Here is a 25,843-nt window from a genome sequence, read left to right as displayed (position 1 = left end):
AGCCTCCAAAGAATATGATGAAGACATAAAATGAAAAGGAAAATAAACCAAAACTGTCTAGTTCTTTTGCCCAAGATCTTATTCAGTCCTGGACTGTTTTCACAGCTGAGGGTTTTGGTTATTATTATTTGCTGGAATTTCTCCAAAATGCTTGGTTCAGATGCTGTATAAAGATACAAGATATAAGTTCAAGATATAAATTTGGGAGGGGCAAAACAATCACAGAGGAATCCTGGACTGAACTTCATCCTGAGAGTCTTATGCCTTGAGACTGTCCCTGATTCTGCCAAGAACTGAAAGTTTATATATAGTAAACTGATGAAGAAGCATAAAAATGATCCACCTCACTGGCATCCTCCTATGCCTTTTCATTCCTAGATCACACTTACAATAGTCAAGAGAGGATATTTCCAATCTAGAACTGCATGGTTCTTGCCTTTAGAAGAAAACAAACTAGGAAGCCTTGAATACTTAGAAGCATTCCGTTACATGGTTTTATATTTATTTTATTGAAATTGAACTTCTCTTTTACAAATGTTAATAAATTGAATCTATTCATTCTTCATTTATTCAACCAATGTTAATTGAGCACTTACTATTACATGCCACTTAACCAGTTTCACTCAGTTTAATGAAACATCTCTATAAATCCTTGAGCACAGACGTTTCTATGTATATTGCAAGCTGTGTTTGACAATTGAGTAGTAATTGCTGATGCTGGAAAAAAAAGTAATGTTGAAATATTTCTGGAGTAATTATATCAGTTGCTTTTGGGGTTTGGCTTAGGATGTGGGTTCAGAAGTTTGAAGCCTTTCCTGGTTCTCTTAATCTTCAAGAGAAATGTGACCTGCTGCTGAGTCGAGATAAATAATCCTGTGTCCACAGCAAACAGAATCGCCACCAACAATGGGATAAGAAATTGTAGCCAGTACTTGTCATGCTGAGCTGTAGTGGAAAACAGATGCAATAAGAAACATAATTCATATTGGGAACTGAAGAATGAGGTTCAGAGGTTCATCTTCCCTAAGAGAAAGACCAAGCTTTGTCCTTCATTTTTAGCATGATGTGGCATCCAGAGCATAGAGAAAACACTCAGATTAGCGCTAGGTTGAGTTGCTCTGTTGGTGCTCCCTGGAGCCATAGGGAGTCCTGAGCATTTCCTCATAATTCCAGTAGCCAGTGTGCCCAGTGGGGAAGATTATAGGAAAGATAAACCCCTTCTTGGAAATGACAAGACCAGAATTCACATATAATTAAGGGGTGGAAAGGAGACAAAGTGAGGGCAGGAGTCATCAATGCCTATTATTCAATTATCAGTCATCATTTCTTACATGCCTGTTAGGCAAAATGAAGAAATTTCACTAGTTAAATTGCCTTCCAATTCTATTATTTTGTGGTTCTGTTAGTCTGTTTATAAACTGCATTGATTTTTGTGATTATTCTCAAGTTATAGAGCCTCAGAATACATCCAGAATCCAATACATCCAGAAATCATTTAAAGATCACCTAGACAAGTGATTCTCAGTATTGACTACACATTGCCATTATGTGAAAGACCTTTGAAAAATACAGATACCCAGGCTGCACTCCAAGCCAGTTAAATCAGAATCTCAAGAAATGAGACATAAGCATCAATATATTTTTTTAAGTCATCAAATGATTCTAATGGAGTCTAGACCAAATCTTCTGTTTTACAGATGAAGATACTGGAAGCCTAGAGGCAAGTACATAGCACTTAGATCTCAATTTAGTTAACATAGAACTGTTAGGGCTTAATTCTGTATTTTGACCTCATGCTTTTTTAGACATTAGTATGTACAGTGTGAAGGAAAAGTCTAATTTTTTCCTTTGAAAGTGAATACTTCACAGGCTCCCTCTCTTATACAGAGTTTGGAGAGAGCAGTTTTGCTTGCAGGCCACAGAGGTAGTCCACCTGCCTACCCTCTCCATATCAAGTCCATTCCCTTCTCCCTCAATATACAGGCACACAACTTACTGACTTGCTGGTTTCCTTTCCCAGCCCTCCTAAGCTGGAATGGGTTCCTCAAGCTCTTTACATCTTTTTTTCATTCAACTTTGAAACTTTTTTTCAATTTGATAAATATAAGTGTTCTCCCCAGGAGCAACAGATGACTTTGAGATCAAAATAGTAATCACAATCTGTTATGCTTGGGTAGTGCTTAACAGTTTACAAAGTCATTTCACAAACATCACTACATTAATCTTCATAAAAATTTCATAGTGTGAGCAGGTATTACTATCACCATTTAACAAGTCAAGACTTTGAAACAGAGATTGAGATATATACTATCACCCAGGTCTCCTCATTGCAAGTCTAGTAGGCTTTCCAGTGTATCACAGGTGCCCCCCTTCTACAAACTGCACCCACTCAGGCTCAGATGTCCTCTCTTCCTTCCCCTGCTGTGGATGCTTTTCCTTTCCTTTACCAACTCACCTTTTATTACAGTAATGTTGAGGGGCTCAGACTCACAGTCCAGCTGCCACAGTTTGCCCGTACAGTAGTAGGTGCCACTGTCTTCAACTGTGGCATTTGTAATGGAGATGTTGTGGTTCTCATACCAGTACTTGAGAGCTTCACCATCCTTGTAATAGATCACCTTGTACACATCCCAGTTCCTCCAACTATGGCACCTGAGGAAGAGGGGCTGACCCTCCATCACCACCTCAGCAGAAGCCTGAAGGAGCAGCCAGTCTGAAGAACATTCATTATGTTATTTATTTAACAATAAATGAAGAGGGAGAGAATGAATAGATAAAAGACAGTCATGCATAGAACATGTGTCAGAAACTATGAATTGTCATTAACCCACTTTTTGGCTCATAAAGTGGATTTTTAAAGGGCACAAAATAATGCTTAGAGCCTGTCTTCTGTACTGATAAATTCTTTCTCCTTCTGAAAAGTCAGTCTGGGGCCACAAAGCCTCTCGGACCTCCCTGCTGAGTCCATACATGGAATACTTGAAAGCCAGAATTGCTTTCAGATATTCTGTTGCTAGTTCTAGTTAGTTAGGGGAAAATAAACAGTCTTTCTTAGGAATTTTAGCTTGGGAGAGTATCTATTTTGTTCTCTCTTACCTTACAGAAACTTCCCAGTTCTAGTGTTAATTATAGTTGTCACAAAAACTTCTTCAAAACATGTACAATTTAAATTAATTACTTGTGTAATTTTTTGTTTAATGTCCTCTTCCCATATAGCTCTATGCTCCAAGAAGTCAGGGGTCCTATCTGCTTCTACATTCTATTCTGAATGTCCAACATAATACTTAGGAGTTGGTAGCAATACTTAGGCATTGGTAGCAATACTTAGGAGTTGGTAAGTACTCAACAAATATTTGTCACTAATGAGTCAGTGAAAGACAAGAATCACATTCTATGGTTAATGTTTTTGTAAAAATTAAAAGGCATTAATTAAAGGAGAATTTTGGAAGGAAATATCGCTAGCATAATAAGCATATTTAATTTAGGACCAATCCTTAAGGACTTCTCTAGAACCTACTCAAGGAAATAAGCTATTCTACATTGCTTTAGTTTGTGTTTGGAATTTATATATGGAGGTTGAAACATTTTTTTTTCACTCAAGAGAAAAATATAGAGTATAAAAGAGACCTATTGGTCACTATTCAAAATTATTAGCTTGTTTATTCAACATTTGCTGATTAAGCCACATGTGCCTAAGCATGCTATGCTAATTGTTGGTAGTAGGAGAGTGATAAAGATGAAACAAGCATGAAATATGTGTTCTTAAGTAACAATAGAGGACATGAGTAAATGTACCCAAATATGTTTCATAATGAAGAGTACAACATAATATTCAGGTCATGACATATGGATTATGCAGAGCAAAACTTTAAGTCAAACCTTTTGGTCCTATTCCAGACACACAACTCTTTGAAATGTTCACATATATGTCATGCTGTTTGACCACATAATATGTACCTGAATCTAGGTAGAAAAAACAGAGGAAAATAGGGTGGCGGAATAATAGCGAGAGATGACTAGAATATTGAAAGAAGGCGTATGAGTAATCAAAAGGAAAGGGGGTAGAAGAGAGATGCAGGGGTCTTAAATGAGAGACCTTGAATCCCACTCTGGTGTCCTAACTCTCGGAATAACCTGTTTTTTTCCGTCTTCAGATGGGCCAACACTCACATGAGAGATCTGTATTTCCATATCCCTGGAACTTACCACTGAAGACTTCCAGGTGCACAGGTTCACTGTCATCAAATTGTTGGTGCTGACATTTGTATTCTCCACTGTCCTCAAAGTCGGCATTCACAATATTCAAACTTGAATTTGCCACTTCTGAAAGGCTGCCATTGTGGAACCATTTCATGGAACTGACTTCAAAGAAATTGCTCCCATTACATGTAAGAGTCACATTCTCTCCTTTAAATATTCTATTCCATGGGGGATTCAAGGAGACCGTAGGTTTCTGAGGGACTTCAAGAAGATAAAAATATGAAAAGAGATGTAGAGAGGAAAAAAGTCATTGAAAACTGTCCAGGCTTAAAAGTACAAATGTAGCAATATTCTGACAATCAGTGGTCAACATGTACTTGTACTGTTGGTGATAATACCTTGTTTTAATTTCTAGGGGAAGGATTAAAGAACTGAGAAAATAGTATTGTGGCCCCAGGGAATGCCCAACACAGGGAGAAAGGCAGGACACATATGCAGGAGATTTAAAAACAAAGAAACCAATTCGCTATGTGATTTGAGCTGACTCACTCTACTTCTCTGTTCATTTCAATTCAGTATCTGTAAATGAGGACTGCAATCTCTTTTGAGGTAGAAACACTATCTGCCATGTTCAACCATTGCTACATTAAATGTTTATTATGTGAATGAATGAGTGAATTCTGGATGGATAAAGTTATTGGACTAGATGAAATATAAGGTTTCTCCAAGTTCTGAATATTTATGACGATTTAATTGTAAGTATACACAGAGTGAAAAACATATGTCAGTTCCAGAAAGTAGTGAGAGGCACTAAGAAAGTCAGTCTTGAATGGCTTCCTGGAACAAGAGGATGTAGTGCAAATTTGAACAGAGACCAAAGAAGTAGATAAATGGTGATAACAAAAGGGTGATATAGTCAGAAGAGAACTGGACTTAGATCCAAGGAACTTATGTTGGAATCCAGTTCCTTAGCCAGGTAACCACCACAAAATCACTGAGTTTCAGCATATTCAATTATAAAATGGCAATAATAATAATGCAATTATGGAGTGAGATTATGTCAAAGTGTCTAGGAGAGAGAATGAGACATGTATATGTGCAACAGACATGGTTATTGACTAAAACAGAGGAGAGAATGACTTGAGAGAATGCAATGAATCAGGGAAAAGAAGAAAGACAAGGTAAGGTGGAGAGGGAAAGTAGGTTGGCCAAGGAACAGATTCATACTCATTAGAAAGCAGAAGTGATGGGACGAAGAAAATAGTGAGAGAAAAGCAATGCCCAGACATGTTGAAACACCAAGGGAACAAGAACAGAGGACTCACCTGCTAACACGCCATCTGGAGCTGCAAAAGTTCAGAAAGGATAAGTTAGTGTCCAGCAGTCTTCTTTATTGCCAGAGGACTAGAATCTGGATGTGGGGATGAGATCTACATACATGAAATTTTAAGGACCCCGGGAGGGGTAATCGAATCTCTACTTACCAAAGAACAGTAAGGCTACACACAGTAGAGTAGGGGATTCCATGGCAGGAGCCATCTTCTTCATGAGCTCCTGGTGCTGATTGTGCTGGAGAGATCTAGGACTTCAAATATAGGCTTAAAACCAAAAAGCAGAAGGAAATGTTTTCTGTATCATATCTGGTTAACCCATCATCTGTGCCTGGTTTTGCTTCTTTCTTTAGAGATAATATTCAGGATGGTGCCAAACTGGGCAATTTTAATATTTACCCCCTTACTCCACTCCCTATCCCCCCTCCACATATACAACTGGAATCTGGTGAGAGAGAGGCATGGGTATAGCACAATCACAAGCTTTTTTAAATCTGTCAATCAGTATACAACTATTTAGTTTACAACTTAGAAAAGTGGGTTGCAAGGGAGGGCAGAATAAAACAGCAGCAACTAATTACTGAATACCAAACATATGCCAGGTGTTATCCTAAATCAATTTGATATTTCATTTATTTTTCATAATAATCCTACAAAGTATGTACCATCACTATGTGTATTTTATAAATGGGAAAACTGAATCTTAGTGAGGTTAAGTAACTTTTCTTGGGGTGCCAGCTATTAAATGTTCAAACACATAAAATCTAACCCCTAAGTCAAATTCTTAGTCATATGATGTACTATTATTCAGGAGCATGGCTAGCAACTGCTGATTTCTTTTGGGATTCACCAGAGTTACCAACACTTTTCCTGTTTAATTTCCTGCTGATCAGTTAGTCCACAAATCCACAAATTTTCATCTGATTCACTGATGATCCGCTATCTGACCAGCCAAATTGGAATCATTTTCAGAGACTCCTTTTTTCTCTACTGTGCCCTAATCTGGCTCAGAACACAGGAAGGCAGACGTTAAACCATTACTTACAGGGATCTAGGCCATACAATTTATTTTATTTTACTTCCTAGCTTTTGTTTACTTTTAATATTATAATTTTCCAACACTATCACCCTTTCTCCTTTAAATACACAGCAGGGCCTTTCTGCAGGATTCCTTTACTACTACTTCTGTTTTTTGGCTCTAGGTCAAGGCTGAACTTTCTTCTAGGATCTGGTATTAATGATGATACTGGAGATGAAAACTCTATTAATGTCCTATAGTGGTTTGTCATTTGCAAAGATTGCTTTTACATGAGTGTTCTATTTTATCTTTACCAAAACTCTGAAGAAGACAGGGACAACGTACTTATACCCACTTCACATCTGAAGCACTTGAGGAACCATTCCCGGGTATTTGAGGAACCAAATACCTTGATTTTCCTCACAGACTGCTGAATTAAGTCTATTGAATGAAACCAGTCATTCCACATGAGGACCTAACCAAAACCTTTAGCTTTCTGTGGAATTAGAAAATATAGGGCTAAAAAGGTTAATAAATAGGAATTTAAGTTTCAGATAAGAAAGGTTAGGTACTGAGCCCAGGACATGCTATGTTTTAGTGACAGACCTTAAAGGGAACAGCAAGTTACTATGAAAAGTACAAGTTGTTTGTGTTTAAAGTTCTGAATTCAAATGCTCCTAATCTTTATGTGATTGAAGGTTACCTGTAAAATAGGGACAATAATGGTATCCAGGTCATGGTTATATTATGGGATTTAATAAGACAAAAAAGAAATAAAATGCATCGTACAGCATCTGGCATGTAAAAGATGGTCAATAAACCCATTTCTGCCTTCTTTATTACCATTATTTATTAAAGACTTGTAGGAGAAGTACTAATTTTGACTGGATTAAAGTTATTGTCATAGTATAAATAAAACTACATAGTATGTTTTATTTGATAAACAGCATCTTATGCTAGTTTAATATAGCTACACAATCTCAATCCTCTCCATGGTCACGAAGAAGAGAGCATAATCAGGAAAGAACAGAATGCAGAAAGTTGTTGGATAGGATTGGAGAAGGGAAGGAGGAGGAAATAGGGAAGATGCAGTTTCTGAGGTGCTGTCAGCGGGCAATATTTGAAGCCCTAAGCCCTGGAAGAGATGGGGAAAGATTCTACTTTACCACTTTGTTGAGACTTTGTCCAGGGGATATTTTGGTTTCCTTTTTCCTAGGACATGGAACCTATAATCAAATTGTCTCTCAGAGATAGTCATTTTACCATGATTCAAATAGTCTATTTAAAGGCTTCCTCTGAAGTCGTTGTCTAAATAGCTCCTATTTAGATGGGAGATGGAGCAGGGCTCACCGAGAGGTACTATTCCTAGTTCGGAGAGTATCAGCTTTGGAGTTAGAGAGGCCACTTTCATTTCTAAAGCTTTCTGAAGCTTTGGCTTTATCATTCTAAAACTTTTGCTTAAGTGACCAGTATTGAAATAAAGGAAGTGCTTTGGTAGCAGTAACAGCAAAAATGTAGCAGTCCAATAAAAGCAGCTCATTAAAGCCTAAAAAGCAAACCAAACTACCCATCTTCCCAGCACACCCCCCACCCCAAAAAAAGCAAACCATTAACAAAGTCAGAAAGAAAAAGCCATACCCTAATTTCCATAGCATATAACTACAGATACCCAAAAGAACAGAACAAGAACTCAGAAGGAACACATTAACACTAAGATTAAACAAGAGTTCTATTCCTCCCTGGAAGAACGGGCTGATACATAGTTGAATTCCACAGGTTTTTAATCTTCTATATCAAAAAAATGTCCTTCAAGTTTCATATCCATTATGTGGGTGGAGTGTGCTGTTGATATCTCATACCCAGCCTGTCCACATCAGGAACATGTGTTCGCTGAAATCAGTAGGGTGTGTCTAAATTTCACTTCTTGCTTCTGATTCTGGGTACAGGCATGCTCAATACATAAAGAGCATCACTATCCCCAAATGTGGACTTGTTATTTGATGTTGGAAACCTTAATCTATATTTCACTTTGCAGCAGTGGAAAAATGAAACAAATGGATGTGCATGAGCTACAGGGCTTGAGGACTGTGAGGTGCCCCTGCATCTGGATCCAGTGTGAGAGGCTTTTGTCAGGAACTTTTGTGTTTTGGGACATGGCTGGCAGAAGGAGGATCAAGGCTCAGCCTATACAGTGTGTTGGCCTGTGTGCCCTTCTCCAAAATTGGGAAGCAGAAAAACCAAATCAATCTGCTGACTTCTTTCTCATTCTCAAAGTTCTCTAAAACTAGGTGAGGTTCATACGAAATTGAATATGAAATGATGAAAGTGCAGAATGTCTGTCTGCTCATGATGTTTATGTGCCTAATAAATGCTGATCGCTCCCTGAGGATCAAATACAAGGCTAACTATGCAACATGTCTTAGCTATTTTCGTCCTCCTACCAACTCTATGTAGTTAAGAATAAGGAAATCAAAACATGAAGAGGTTAAGTACCTTGTCCCAGGGCACACAGTTGCTATGTAAAGGAATTAGAATTTGAACTTGGCAATATGGCTTAAGAACCCATGCTCATGACCAGATAGATGATAGATATATAGATAGATAGATAAATAGATAGATAGATAGATAGATAGATAGACAGATAGATAAAGATATCTTTATTCATTGAGTCTTCACTTTGTGATTAAGTGCACATGGATTAATAGTCCTCATGCAGAAATTCCTTGGATTCCCAGGTTCCATAACCCACAAATAAGAAATCACTGATGTAAACCAACTTTCTGTTCTGTAAGTTCCCTTTCTTGATTCAGGCCCTGACATCTCAACTCACAGCCACACAATGTTGGTACTGTTGGCATGTTAGCTATGTATATTTCATAGACATGCCTAAAAAGAAGAAAGGAGAGAGGGATTCTTTCCTTTTTCCTCTATGTTATTAGGGCCAGGAGGATATCAGCTGCATTTACTTTCTTTTGCCACCCTGAACAGGAGTTTCTGCTCAAGAGAGAGCATCGATAGCAGATGCTGACTGCCTGTTAGATTTTCACAAGAAAGTCAGTGGCTTTAATATTTTTTTACTTCTTTTCTTGACCTGAATGGGTCTAAAAGTAAAAAATCCAAAGGAAATAAATGGAAAATCTCAGGACTACTAAAAAAGAGAGTGAAAAAGGAGCTTCTAGTTTCCTTTAAAGAACCAGCTCTCATGTGAACTCATTACCATGGGGAAGGCACCAAGCCATTCATAAGAGATCTTCCTCCATGACCGAAACACTTCCAACTAGGCCCCACCTCCAACACTGGGGACCACATTTCAACATGAGATTTGGAGGGGACAGAACATCCAAGGTATATCACTGAGCATAATGTACACTCTTTTATAGTGCACAGGTGTGGGCATCTAGATATCAAGTTGCTTGCCTTCAAGATATGCAATCAGCCCCTCACACTTTGCTGATGAAGCATCTTTGTGGTGTTTGTAGTTAAGGGTACAATCTGAACCATAAGGTGGGCTCAAACAAATGGATCATGACCTCTGCCTTATAAATAGTATAGTCCAGCCAAGAAGCCCAAAGGGCTTCAAACTTACCTTCATGTCTTCCAACGGATACAGATGTTAAGTGAGCGGACATTTTCTTCAGAATGGGGAGAACAATATTATAAACCCTCTGAGGAAGATCCTTAAGGAAAGTCGTAGTATAAAAACGTTTTCCTTTTGGAAAAAAACATTTTTTTGAGACTGGGTTTTACTATGCTGCCCAAGGTGGTCTCTGACTGCCAGGCTCAAGTGATCCTCCCACCTCAACCTCCCAAGAAGCTGGGATTACAAGGATGTGCCACCATACCCAGTTAAAAAAGTTTTAAAGAAATATCGTAATATTATACTAAATTTTTAAAAATTAAAAGAATAAAAATAAAAATTTACCCACAGATAATTTAAAGAAATTAAGTGCAAGATTAATTAAGAGTCCAGGCTTGGAATAAGCTCTCAAGTTTGAGTCAGTAAAATGGAAATAGTAATGGTACTTACCTTAAGGGTAGTTGTCAGCACAAAATGAGTTAATGTGGTGAAGTGGTTAGAACAGAGCATATATTAGTTTTCACGAATATTATAAATATTTTGCAAGAAGCCTTTAGTTAAACTTGAGAACAGCAGAGAGAGAGAGCCTTTCCCATCCTCCTGGTCTGTCCTTAGGATGAAGAACCCGGAAGGCCACTGGTGGGTCCAGAAGGCAAAACCGTGTTCTCACAGGATGCAGCCAGGATCACACAGCAGTAGTCATGTCAATGAGACAGACATCATCACACACATACCCACACCCACACCTCCAATGCACGCATGGCTGCAGAAGTGGAGTTAGGAAGTTTGAAGATCATTTCCAGGTGTGGTACTAGACAGAGAAATCCCCATTGTGCAGTCAGCCCTCAAGCCAACTGTAGTGTAGGCCAAGTTTATTTTATGCTTCCTTACAGAATTACACAGTTACAAAATGGAAACAGAAATCTCTTAAAGGAATCCTTTTAGGCTGTTAGCAGATAAAGATGAGAGCTCTTAGCCCAGACCAGGACATCTGCATTTTAATAAGCAACTTTTGAAGACCTAATTTTTCAGGACCCTGGCTAAACAGTTCTGTGACCCGTGTGTTTCTAGTGGGTGAGAGAGGGTACGAGTGAGCGTGGGAACAGTGGGAGGGGCAGGAGGCATTCTGAACCTTTCTAATCATACTCTGTGTTACTACCTACAAAAGGCCTTTAGGAAATGTGAGTTTATACGTGAGAATGTGTGTATGTGTATTGAGGGTTGCTTGTTTCAATGATGGGTATACAGGAGACATTTGTAGCATCAGCAGGCAAACAAATGCCCTGCAATACTGAAGGCAGACTTGCATCCTAAATAATTGGCCTGATTCTGCACATCTTTTCAATGTGTAGCCAGATATTTTATAATTATCTAAGCCTTAAACACGACTGTAAAAAATAAACACAAAATCATCTTTGGCACTTCTCATATATACTATATTTTACAGAAAAGAAACTACCATGTATATTGAGGAAAGATTATTCTTGGCTTTTACTGGAAAAACATCCTTGAATATTTCACTGTTTCACGAAACCAGATCACCTGTAGCTACACTGTTCATGATATTTGTGTCACCAATACCTCATTCTCGCGTCGGTCTGTTTTCGTAGCACTCATATTCATCAAGGACATATTTTCTTATTATAAAGTTATTTCACTTTATTCCTTCTTTATTTTAAAACTGGGAATTTTACTGATTTAAAAAATATGTGTGTGTGTAGGTAGCAGAGATAGATCCAGTTTGAGGCCCTGAAACTTAAACAATTTAAGAGGCCCTCCTTAAAAAATCCAGTAGAAATTTTTGAATACAATATTAGATATTAGAATTACTATTTAGGACAAGAAAATTAATCACAAAAGATTACAAAATATACCAGTTGACAAATGACATAAACATTATAAAACTCATAAAAAGTAAATAGATATTCCACTATCCTCTTCTTTTTCAAAATATTGTTGTTACATGCTATTTGATCTCCCTTCATCAGACAGAGATATCGTAATATCATTTTTACAGAGAAACTAGAAATATAATTTATTCTTTTCTCCAGCATCATTGGTCACCATTTCTTTTCTCTTATTGATTGTTGGGAGTGCATAGAGTATGCAGTGTCACAGCAATATTCTCACTGTTTGTAGTACGGTTACAGGTTTATGCCTTACAAACACAGGAATAAATGCATGCTATCAAATGTGATCTGATAGGATTGAGAACTACTGCTAAATTCTGAAGAAGAAAAAAGGTCCAGAGAAACATGGAATAGGGGGCCCTGATAGGCAGTTTCCAGTGATATTCATCACAGTTCTTCCTTTGTCTCTTCCAAAACAGGAAACATTTGCAGATTATCATAGAGGTTCAAGACAACAAATGGATATTGAGTATCTGTGATTAGAATATTAGACTGAGTATTAGAAATAGATGCAGTGACATAAAATTTGGGACATTTTGGTGGCCATTCCCATAGAGCAGAGTTTATTATAATTAGGAATTTATAAGTTTTTTAATTAGAAAATTTGTACATTTTTCACTGATGATAAATAAATGAATATAAATATGGATCATTCAGATGACCATTTCATAACCAAAAATTGCATCTTTATTTCAACATCTACATTTCCATTTTTTTTTGTTTGCAATTTACAACTGCATCTAGTGACTGACATGTTAAGTCATGCTGCACCTATGAATGAGGGTTTTATGTTGTTCAAATAGAGACAGGTGGACAAAAGAAGGAACTGACACAAGGCCCACCCTAGAATAGGCTGCCAAACACAAAACAGCCCTCTTTATCACAGGTAATAGCACAGTCACGTTCCAGAAAGATATATGAAGAAAATCTTTTCTGCATGACCCAAGAGGCAACAGTTAAGTAGAAGTCTGTAGTAGAGAATGTAAAGTAAAAAATTTTTTATATTCTCAATTCCTAAATTGAATTTGTACCAATCAACTATATATTTCAATAATCTCATGATGCCAATTTATCTTTAAAAGAAAAAGATAACTTCAGAATTATCAAGGGCTATCTTGATAAGAATTTTCAAGCAGTGGAAAGTTGAAAGTCCCCATAAAAAGAAAGACTTTTGAGAACTGTAGAAATTAAGAGAAGGACAGTAGGGTTGAAGCATAGAGAGTAGAAGGCCAATGGCATACAATGAGATTGGAGATACTCATGAGTGCCAGATCATGAGGGCCTGGCAGAACATGGAAAATGTGTTGGGATTTTATTTGAAAGCTAAGGAAGGGCCATCAGACTGTGTGAAGCAAAAGAAAGCGCGCGCGCACACACACACAGTGTGTATGTATATCTATATCTCTATCATCTATCTATCATCTATCTATTCCTCTGCTTAATATAGTTTGATGGCTTTTCATGTATGTCTTAGTCTATTTTCTGTGGCTATAACTGAATACCTGAGACTGAAATTTATAAAGAAAATAAATTTCTTTCTTAAAGTTCTGGAGACTGTGAAGTCCAAGGTCAAGTGGCCTAACTGGTGAGGAACTTCTTTCTTAGTAGGTGGCACAGGGCATCACATGGCAAGGGGGGGCCTGAGCATGTAAGCTGTAGACTCTCTTCCTCTTCTTTTAGAGTCACCAGTCTCACTCCCATGATAACCCATTATTCAATGAATCTATTAATTCATAAATAGGTTAATCCATTCATGAGGGTAGAATCTTTGTGAACCAATTACCTCTTACAGGTCCCCCTTCTCAATACTGCCATATTGGAAATTAAGTTTCAACACGAAGTTTGGAGGGGATAAACACTCAAACCATAGACATGTGTATGTATAGTATATGTGTGTACACACACATTCTCTCAACGTCTACTGATCTATCTATATATAGATAGGTATGTCGTCATGTAATCTATAGGTTTTTAAGCAGATATTGGGAAACGGTTAAGAGTCAAAATATGATATATGGTCTAGAGAAGTGGTAGTATAAAGAAAAGTTGATGGGTTTGAGGTATATACTGGGGTGGTATCAATGGGACTTATTGGCAGATTGGAGGACACAGAAAGTATAAAGTATGATTCCTAAATTTCTGGTTGTAATTACTGGCTAGACAGTAATTACATGGTGAAGACTGAGGAAGTACTAGATTTAAGGGAAGTACTAGAATTGGGGGAGAAATCAACCAAGTGTTCCGGTTTGGAAGTGTTTTAGTTTGAAGCATCTTTATTGTATCTAAGAGTTTGTGCTAAACAGACAGTTACCAAAAAAAGTTGGGAGACCAGTAGAAATGTCTATATTAGATATACAAAGTAGAGAAAGTAGAGAATCACTGGCATAGGTTAAAGCCACTGAGTAAGATGAGGTCAGCTGAAGACAGATAAAAAGAAATTAAGCAACAGAGAAAGTCTCAGAGCAGAACTCTAGGAAATTTAAATATCTTGAAGATGGGCATCAGAAGACCCAGAACAGAGACTAGAGAAAATAGCTGGTAAGGTAAGAAAACTCTAAGGGAATTATGTCACTAAAGCTAAGAAGAGAGTACAATTCTAGAGGAAATGGTTAATCATATTGAATCTTGCTGAGAGGTGAAGTAAAATAGAGAATACAATTATCCTCTGAATCTAGCAGTATGGAAGTTTTTGGGGCTTTAACAATGGCAATTTCAGTGGAGTAATATGTATAAAAACCGAACTGAAGTGGGCTTAGAAAAGTGAATAGGAAGTGAGGAAGTATAGGCAACATGTGCAGACAATGTTCTGAGAAGTTTTGCTATGGGATGGTGGTATAGGAAGATGTGGAGTTAAGGGGGGATTCTTGTTTTATATAAGATGCTAGATTGCATTTGTTAGCTAACAGGAATAATTCAGTAAGCAGAGAGGGAATAAGGGAAGTACAAGTTAAATAATTGAAGAAGTTAAGCCCTTGCATAATCAAGAAGAGAGAAGTGGCTTTCACTCATTCAATTTAAATCTTTCTTGGACATAACACGGGTGTTTCTGCCATAACATGTAACACATATTTATTTTTTAAAATTGTTTTGCATTCTGCAAAAGTACACTAAAAATAACGAGCCTTTGAGAGAAAAAAATACTGTTACAGATCATGCAAAACCTATAACCAGAGCACTAACATAAACATTAGTATTTCTACTAAATGAACTATGCAGTTAAAAAATACGTTAAATTTGTAATAAATAAAATTAACAATAAATCTAGGACTTGATCATTTTCAAAGGTTGGTGGAAGAAGATGACAAAGAGAAAATACACAAAGACAGGGGGAAACCAGAGAATAAACATGCTCAAGATACACTTGTGGTAAAACTAAGCCAAGAGAAAACTTTGAAGTGAATAGTTACCATGTAGAATATTCTATTCCTTGCCATGTTCCACTGTGCTTGTAAGATTTGTGTTAGCTGTTCCTTGGTAGTCCAAAATATTAACTTGCTAGAAAAGAATCTTGTTTCAATCAACTTCAATGTTGTATTGACATTATTCCTTGGCTTGCCAATAGCATATAGGCTAATTTGCATTTCAGAAAAATGCATTATATCAGAGAGACTGCAATGTATTTCTTGATTTTTTAAGCAGTAGCCATATGCATAACAATATATGGAATACTGTATGGAATACAAAAATGCAGAAAAAGGAAGTTCCTCCAAACCACAATGACTTGATTAAAAACTTGATTTCCATAAGCAGGAATAATAATGGAGAAACTAAGATGTCTTCTAATAACAAAATAAGCACAGGTAATTGTTAATATTTTTGGAACACTGTCTGTATTCAGGCATTGGGCTTTATCCTATTTAATACTCACAGGAATCCTATGAAATAGGTACTATCAGCATCCTTGTTTTTAACGAGGTAGAGAGGTTTAGATTATACAACTAGTGAATGGCAAAGCCAGGATTTGAAGCTTAGAGGTCTGAATGGTAGGGATCTTAAACATCGGGAAGAAAGGCATTTAGCAAGGTGCTCCAGCACTTTAGCCACAACATTTGGGATTACTTAATTATTCCCTCCAATAAGTTGAGAGTTTGTGGTCATCTTTTGACTTAAACTTTGTGAGGCAAGGTACTGATAGAGAATCTGACACTGCTAGGGTTTGCAGAAAAAGGCAAAGTGAAGGACCTGAGAGAGAGGGTGCCAGGAGTTAGCCTCCATTGTGTGCCACTTACTTAAGTATGCCTGAGTTAGGTGGGCATAAAAGAAAGTGACAAGAACTTAAGCCATATTGTCCCTCTCCTTCAAAGAGGACACTCTAATAACAAGAGGCTCTGGAGTGGGTGGCCTGCAATGAGACCAGAGGAAAGTAGAATTTATTGAACCATAAGTGAATAGGTCATTCTTTTTGCTGTGCAGATGCATAGGACATAAGTTCTTCTGGAGAACTTATAAAGGTATTCCCATGAAAGCACCTACATTTGAATCACTGCAAATGAGAAAGAACAATGAATAATGCTAGAGAAATGGTGACAACTGGCAAAAAGGTTACACTACCACAATCTGACCTCCACTTTTGAGGTAGTGTTCACACAGGAATAGCAGCTAAAACAAAACAGGGAGCCGACACAGCATGGAGAGTTGCTTTCTTCATACTCTCAAGGAAGGGGCTGATTTTGGGAAGAGGGAGAGATGTGAGTAGTGTGGCCATGGCCATAACCCGTTACCTCCCAACACATAACAAGCCACTGGAGTCATAAACTTAACCTATGCTCAGTGGTAGACAGGTGGAGGATTCTGGAGACCGAAAAGAATTTTGAATAGAAGATAAAATTAAATTGATTAATTTTATAAAATCAAAATTAATTAGATTTGATTGTGTCTAATAACTCCAATGAGACTGTTTTAGTAACATAAAGTGATTAAAAGGTTACAGAATTAGTCTAAGAAGTCATTAAGGGAGCCTCCTACCCAAGAAGAATGGGTTCACAGCAGTAGTAGCAATTTTAAAAATTGATGATTTCATGTTTACACCTCACAAGTTGAGACTTCTTTCAACACAATTGTGTGTATGAAATGGAAAGGTTGTACTACAAGTGTGCTAAGGTCCTCTGCAGGTCCAACATCTAGATGTTTTCTGGCAATTGGAATTGCAGGAGTTCGGAAAGATAACAGTTCAGTTACTTGAACAATTTGGTCCTAAGGTGGCTTCCAAAGAACAGTGACTGCTACTGGCTAGTTGATGAGTCCTTCATTCTCCTATCTGGCCTGCCAGGTTGACAGTTCAAGATCTATAGTAACCTTGTCTTCTGTGACTCTGACTCTGAGCTGGCAGAAAAGAAAGAGCAGCAGGAGGTGGTGATAGATTTGAAAGTGGAAGTCGAAGAAAGAAAGGAGTTGGAAGCAGAATAGTGGAAAAATGGCAGGACTGATGATAACCATGGGATATTTTTTAGAAGTGACTTGGGGAAGACATGTTATTTCCAGTTTCCTGATCAGTTTTCATCATAAGTCTTAAAGTATAGGAAAAATGTTAAAAAGGAAAGGACCATAGATATAATTGATTTGAATTTCTTCATTTTAGGGATTGAGAAGTCCGAACCCCTCAGAATGCTTTGTGAGAATTATATATCTAAGCAATTAATTAGTGGAAAATGCAGTACCAAATTATAAGGCTCCTGTTGTTGTTTCTGCTTCTGCTTTAGTTGAAGATACAGGAAAGGATGAGAGAACAGGTGCCCTCAAGGATTAGTATAGTACAACATGGGAAGAAAGTCAAGTAAAAAGTGAACAAATGATTAAAAAATTATACCATGTAGTAACACAGACAGAATTAACTTATAATGATGTGATAGAGTGAGTGGATGGTTAAAATAATTAGGTTAATCACATACTGAAATGATAAGAGTGCAGTAGAGCTCTGTTGACAACCCAGGTTAACTGAATCACCAGAGTAAATGACATTCACCATATCCTCTGCAGCGCAGACTGACAGATGCACACTACACGCTAAATGACCACATCTAGTAAACTCTAATAGAAACACCAGGAGATAGTAGTGTCAGAAAACCAAGGCTGAAGAGCATTTCAAGAGGGAGAGTGATTAATAGGGTTAAGTGTTTCAGTTATGAAGCAGGAAAACAACCAAGAACAGTCTGATGAATTTGGTAATTAGAAAAATCTTGGTGTAGCCCCCACGATCCAGATTCTGTGTCTCTACCATGCAAGCCCTAGATCTCAATGGTAAACTCACTGGAGCTGACCAGTCTCTGAGACATTACTCAAACTTACAAAATAACTTAGAATGTGAATGCATTCATTTTTAACAGTAAATGTACCAGACCAGTCATTTCCATAAGGCTTCCACTTTCTGGTGAATGTAAGCAATTCATATATTAAAATGCATGCCCAGAGATTACTTATTGTTCCCATATTACTCCATTCTTACCTCATCATAGCGTGTATCACAATATATGAAAATTGCATCTTTCCTGGTCTAGCTCCTTATCACATCCTCATTGAAGTCAATGACTATATTAGTTTAGTTCATTGCTCTTTATCTGATACTTAGCGCAGTGGAGAGCATGCTTAGACTTTTAATATGTATTTATTAGACAGGCAAATGAGCAATTAACTCATTGATTATTATATCAAGATGTTACAACTTAATAAATCATCCTTTCTTTCCTCGGATGTAAGTCTTTATCTATCTGTATGCATACACATATGTAACACATATATATAATATATAATTATATATTTATATATAAATATACATGCATATATAAATATGCATATATATAATATAATTATAGATTTATATATATGAAATAATACATATAACTATGTATATATAGACATCTATAAATATGTATATCTACATATACATTTTTTATATATATATTTCTAAAAGAGCGCTAGAGAATTCTGGACAACTCTTTATCTCCAATTATTCATCCTTTGTGGAAACCACCAATCTTGTCTTTGCATCTGTGCTTAGGAAAACCAGCATCCAGGACACACTCTTTAGTTAATTTCTATGGTAATTAGTATCACAGAATATTTTCTTTTATGACCGATGGCCTGCCAGTCCTCATGAGAATATGTAAAGTATGGGAAAGAGATGGACTTCTAATACTCTTTCTACAATTCTAACCACAGGATATTTGACTGCAAATTTAATTAACTAGAAATACAGTATAATAAAGTCAATGAGTAAAAAGAAAGCTGAAATTCTTTGTGCCGCCTTAGTCACATGGCTAAAGAAAAGGGAGTCTTCTTTGCCCTGCCTCTGCCTTTTACAGTGTGTTTGTGAACCAAAACTCTTGTCCTCTCAGAAGCCACAAGCAATTTGGTTTTACATGGCACATCCATGGCTATGTAGTTGGAAGCATGGGTTGTTTTGAAATGTGTTATTCAGAATTTGTGGCCAGAATAGAGGGAAATGAAAAAATGCCCTAGATTTTTCAAATGTGCATCATTCTTTTCTCTTTTGGGCACCATCGTTTACCCCTTATTTCTAGAGAATTAATCTTTTCTACTTAGGAAATCACTTATAAACTTGTTTCAGTTTGCAGGTACTGCCTCTTCCCCCTATAATATATTCCTGCCATCTCACATATCTGCTAATTATAGGACATAGGCTTGCTGAATTATGACTATATGTAGTCAGAATAGCTTCTTTCACTGGATGTAATAGAATACACGCTAGATCAGAATTAGAAGATTGAAGCTTAAGTTCCAATTTTACTCATTTTTAACTTGCACCCCAAGCTAAATGATGAAAGAAACTTCTTCTATATAAAATAATTTCATTGACTAAATGTAAAAGAAATGACATGATTAAGAAAGCACTGTTTTGCAACTCCTAATTTTAAAAAATGATTTAGATAAAAGTTATCAATAAATTAAATGATAAAGGTTGACGGGATCCATTTGAATGGGGGAACAAGCTGTTGCCACCTGAAAGATTGATCAATTAGCTTTTTTGCATGTATTTAAATTTTATTTATTTATTTATATGTTTACTTATTTATTTTTGTGGCAGGGGCTCACTCTGTCGCCCAGGCTGGAGTGCAGTGGCATGATCTAGGCTCATCAAAACTTCTGCCTCCCGGGTTCAAGCTATCCTCCTGCCTCAGCCTCCTGAGTAGCAGGAAATACAGGCGCGCACCACCTCGTCCTGCTAATTTTTGTATATTTGGTAGACATTGTGTCTCACCATGTTGGCCAGACTGGTCTTGCACTCCTGATCTCAAGTGATCTGGCTGCCTTGGCCTCCCAAAGTGTGGGATTACAGGCATGAGCCACCTTGCTTGGCCTAAATTTTATTTTTTAATTGATACATAATAATTGTTTTTATTTATGAGGTACGATGTAGTATTTTGAAATCACCTTCGCTTAGAGTAAGACAACAAAACAGTGTGTGTCTCCTGGTTAGAGTTCCCAGATAAAATACAGAATGCTGCACTACATTTGAATTTCAAAAAACGGTAATTTATTTTGTATATCCCATGTAATATTTGTAATATACTTATCCTAAAAATTATACTATTTATTTAAAATTAACATTTAACTGGATGTCCTGTATTTTTGTTAAATCAGACAAGAACTTGATTATCAGATTTATAAATTATATATATATAAAACTGATATATATGCCAATTTTTATGTGTTTTTACATACAGTTTAATATAGTCCATAGTTTCATATACTATATTGCAGGTTATAGAATATCCAGGCTAATATAGCTAATATAATTTAATAAGTTGAACCTGAATCTAATTAAGCCTTTAGAACTAATTTCCAATTTATAAGAAGTACAGAAGGTATAACAAATTTAATGATGCCATGAGTAAATGTCATCTAGAAAGTAAAGTTTTGACCTGGCTTTTTCATGTGTAAATGAGACTTTTTAAAACATTGGGGCAATGGGATGTTGAAATACACTTGCCCTCCAGGCAATATTTGGTAATGTTTAGAGGCATTTTTTATTTTCTCCAATACAGCAGGAAAAGGGAGAAGGATGCTACTGGCATCTGTCCTCTGGGTGGGTGGAGGCCAGTGATCCTGCTAAACATCTCGTAACACAGAAGACTATCTCTCCTCCTAACTCACCCCACACCCACCCACAACAAAAATTAGCAGGTTCAAAGTGTCAACAGCGCCACTGTTGGGAAACCCTGGTCTAGACTCAAAACTTTAACGAGTTACAATCAAATGCAGTGAGCAGTGCTCGTCTGAATCTTGATTCAAACAAATCATATTATTATAAAGAGCATTCCTGTAATAAAAAGCAAGGCAACTATTTAAAAATTATAATGTAGGAAAATGTTTATTGATACGGGAAAGGTTCAAAATGCACTTTTAAGAAAAAAAATAAACTGAATATAAGGAAGTTTGTATAGCAGGATCTCATATTATTAAAAAGAAGAAAGGCTACAAAAGTAATAATCATCCCATTTTTACCATAAACATAAATACGTGTGTGTATAGACAGGTGCACACATATGAATGCATAAAAGATTAGAAACCTATTCATCAAAACGTTAATGGTGCTGATTTCTAAATTGGAAATCACAAGTGATTTACATTAATTATTTTTCATTTTCTGTTTTTTCTGTAATGAACAAGCATTATGTTTGTAATCAGAGAGAAAACAGGGCCAATTCAGAATAAAAAAAATTATTAGTTTGGGTTGAAGGCTCTTGTGGCAATCCCCTTTTACAGAGTGGCTGAAACGTTACTCAAACATCTCCCATGGGTGCAGAGACTGTATGAATGGAGAAGGATGTGCTGAGCCAGAAATTAAACTTATTGGAAGTTCATGGCTGTTTCATTCTCCCTCCAGCAGGATCAGAGAATGAACCAAAGGGAGCACAGTGTCTTCTGCCCTTTCCCAGTGTGGTGTGGGTGATGGATCTCCCTAAATGGAAAAGCAGGGCTGAGATGTATGTCAGTGAGACTCAAGGAAATTTGCTGTAGGCTGAAGTGGGACGAGAGCTGTCCCAGCCCCTATAACCTTTTGATTACCCTGATCTTATTTATATAAATAAGTTTCAGGAAGCTAACTGCTATCCAACACTGAGAAACTGAAATTTCATGTCCTCCCTTTGTACACTTACCCAGTATTCACGTGGTTTACTTTATTAAAACTCAGTGCAGTATTAGTTTCTACACTCCAACAATCCCCAACAGTCAGTAGGCAAATGAAAACATCTCCTTCCTCAGCGACCCACATTTCTAATGAAACTCTTGAGACCAGCCTTCAGGTTCTATCTTCCTTACCTCTTAGTAGCCTGGAGGAGTTCTCAAAAGGATAGCCTCAGGAGACTTGGGGCAGAGGGATTCTCCTTTCCTTGGGGAAAATAAATATACACAGCTCTTGAAATCTGCAGTTTAAGAGACTGTATTATTCCCCCGGGCCAATTCTCAGGCCAAATGAGCCAATGCCCCCAGCCTCAAGGAACACAGCAACAATTTGAGGCTCTCTTTGATATTACAGAGAACTGGATTTTTCCCATTTTGTGTATTTTTGCTTCCCTTGTAAATGCCTCTTGAATACAAGGTTTGTTCACCTGCTTGCTCTGAGTAGACTCAGTCCTTTCATGCCTTTTAAAGATCACTATCTGGAAAGTGCTTCCTTCTCCTTTCTATTGCCGAGGTCAGAAACAGTGAGTGCCATTAGTGGAAGTAAATGAAAATGAAATACCATGTGCATTTTTCAAAATCTTACTATTTTTCCTGTATGGTTTTCAGTATTTGATTCGTTATATTGAATCTCATGTCCATTAATATTATATTTCTTCATGCTTGTCTTACTGTGGTAATGGATTGAATGACATGAAATTTAGCAAAGACAAAATAATGATCTTCAAATATTTGAAATACTATCATATTGAAGAGAAAATAGAAAGTGGAATGATGCGGGAGGTGGTAAGTTGCAAGAAGATAAATATCAAGTTGATAGGAATTAATATTTTCTAAGAATTAAAGTCAATCAAAAATAGAATTGATGATAGTACAGCTATATTAATCCATATAATGAAATAGTATGCACCATTGGAAATAGAGTGAGATAGATCACGATACTATTATGGAGAGTAGTCAAGATATAATATATGGAAAAACCTAGTTGTGAATTGGTATGTACTGCCTAATTCCATTTGCGTAAAATTGAAATGATATGAAAATATGCATGATTGTACATAAAATATTTCTGGACAGAAATAAACAGCAATACCAACAACAAAACCCCATGAATCATCTTTACCTCTGGCCAAGAAAATGTAGAGGAGAAAATGAACTTGTCCATTTATATCCTTCTGTACCCACGTTTTTTCCCCTATGAGCACTTTTATAATTTAAAAAGCCTGGTTTTATTTTTCAAGAAGAGTTTGTATCTTTTTTTTTTTTTTTAATTTAAAAAAAAAAAAAAAAAGAAGAAGGGAAATGCTTATTTACAAGGTAATGAATTTCCAATCATTGGAAGCACTGAAGCAGAATTTGAGGGGCTGTTCATGAGAAATGCTGTGCTTTTAAAATTACCACCTAACACTAAGGTCCTATGATTCAGTTATATTTAAAGGACTGAAAACTACGAAGCACCTGGGCTTTTCCAGCTTGCTTCCAATTGGAAAGACTTGAAAAATGAAATGAATAATTTTAACCTCTGGCCCAGAATTCATTGTCAGGTCTAGGCAGAAAATGATTTCTCTAGAAGAACATTTAAAAAAAATTTTTTAGGGGTAGAGAGATATTTTTAGCTAACAATCCAAAATACAAGGGAACAGAAAGTGTTGCAAAATGCTGTTTTTCTCAGTGACCAGGATTCCACAGAAGGAAGTTGGCATTTTGTTTCGGCTATCATGATCTACTAATCTAGTGTTATCACTCATGGGGACCTTTGCTATCTTGGTGAGTCATTGTTTTCCTAAGAGGATGATGAGAAAGGAGTTGCAATTGCAGGAATGCACAAGCTTAGTGCAAACTTTTCTCTTCTGTCACCTGTTTTTTTCATTCTCCTTAGTGTAGGTAGGATTGACTTTCTAGTTACGTAGACATTTGACGTTTATCTTGCTCAGTAATGCATTTACAGTTACATAAGAATGGTTAAGAACTGGCCCATTTCTACATCGTCAAGGAAAATTAACACATATTTTGCTTCATATTTTTCTCAGTATTTTGAAACTATTAAATATTTTTTGGTTCTTCAAAATCTTTACTAAGAAAACTCCAAAATTTGCTTCACTCAAGTACTTTCATCCCACTGTAGTAATTAATAGTCAGCATTAATCCTTTCTTACAATATGGTTTATTATTAATTTTCCATTAATATTTAATGTTTAAATATTTCATTAAATATTAGTTTCATAATATATCAGTATGTATTAAAAATATTTATATTATTTGTAATAGAGAAGATATTAGATAGATTGATATATAGATGATAGATTCTCCATATACTACTCGAAAAATATAATTTTAGCATTTTGTTATATTTACTTTTTTAATGGCATGTGTGCCATTGAATGTTTTTCCTTTCTTGCCCTTTCTTCTCTTTTCTGGTTCTTTTTATTTTTACAAACTTGTAGTCTATAATTTATTTCTCAATCAGTCAATCAATCAATCTACTTATGTAGTGTATTTTTTCAGGTCAGCACTTTGTAGATTCTTAATGGCTGCATAATTCTGATCAGATGGATATTTTATAATTAATTCAATTATTCCTTTATTCATTTACATTGCTTCTAGACTTCACCAATAAATAATATAAAAATGTCTTTAGATATACATCCTAATATGTATCTCTGATTATTTCCTTAAAATAAAAATTGGAAGTGAAAATATCAAGCCAAGAAGAACGGACATGGATTGTCACTGATATAATAATATTTATTTATCTAGAGGAAACATTCTAAGATTCTCCAGTTTTTCATTTTTTTTCCTAGTGTAATCTCATTCTCAGAACAAGGGAAATGCATTAATTGTTTTCCATAAAAACAACAAAAAGTATCTTCTTTCTCATTTATTTTGTGATTATGATGCTGCTTAGGCACTTGTGGTATAGGGCAGATCACACTAGTCTTAGAATTAAAAGATGGAGTTAATTTTTGCAATCATCTAACCCTGGGTGTCTTGCCAAGAGAGGGATAATAATTACTTAAAACACAGGATTATTATGACGTTACATAATACATGTAAAAACTCTATAAACTAAAAGTGCCATAGGAACTATTTATTATTGTTATACTCTTTTTGAAAATGAGAGCTTTTTGATGACCAATAACTCCCCAAATAGGGGACAGAGAGAGAAACGTGTAAACTGATTTCTCTAAAGTTTAAAATTCTGAAGAAATTGTAAAAGACAGTTTACTCTAGTGAGGCAGAGTACCTGGGAAAATTCTCATCTAAGTACAAGGTAGAAAATGCATAGAAATAAACAAAGTCCACGGAAACAAGCTACTGGGAAACACTTAGCAACACTACGGGGAATTGGACTGACAGGTTGTATTTAGTCCTGAAAAGACTTTCTGAGGAGGAGGAGACTCAAGTCAAGCACTGAAAAAAGAGAGGAACATCTCTTGTTCTAAAAAAATGTGGGGGGACAGTCAGGTTTGAAGCTGTTTGATGACTTGTGAAAAGAGTTCGTGAAACATGCAGACAAGAGCAACAGGGAGAAAGTAAACACTTATGTTACGTTGGAGCAGAGAGCATTGTCTTGTTTGGCAACCCAGAAAGAAAGATCTTTAAAGAGACAATCGAAACTGTGGTTTAAACAAAGTGGAAGAGGTTGAAAAATTTGTTTCAGGTA

The 25,843-nt window shown here is 36.4% G+C and overlaps 2 protein-coding genes across 2 annotated transcripts in view; both read right to left on the bottom strand.

Moving 5' to 3' along the window:
• The window catches only part of LOC126935658 (sodium/potassium-transporting ATPase subunit alpha-2), a 907,274-nt gene that overhangs the window by 857,137 nt on the left and 24,294 nt on the right, over window positions 1–25,843 (bottom strand). The gene's annotated exons all lie outside the window — the stretch shown is intronic.
• Window positions 486–5,790, bottom strand: FCER1A (Fc epsilon receptor Ia). The gene is made up of 5 exons (XM_050759266.1): window positions 5,685–5,790; window positions 5,526–5,546; window positions 4,207–4,461; window positions 2,456–2,713; window positions 486–945 (listed from the first exon to the last, which is right to left on the bottom strand). The coding sequence occupies exons 1-5, from the start codon at window positions 5,746–5,748 to the stop codon at window positions 761–763; spliced, it is 783 nt and encodes a 260-aa protein (XP_050615223.1). The 5' UTR covers window positions 5,749–5,790; the 3' UTR covers window positions 486–760.

Source organism: Macaca thibetana, chromosome 1 (genome assembly GCF_024542745.1).
Source record: "Macaca thibetana thibetana isolate TM-01 chromosome 1, ASM2454274v1, whole genome shotgun sequence".
Lineage (NCBI taxonomy): Eukaryota > Metazoa > Chordata > Mammalia > Primates > Cercopithecidae > Macaca > Macaca thibetana.
This window is presented reverse-complemented; position numbering and strand designations above follow the sequence as displayed.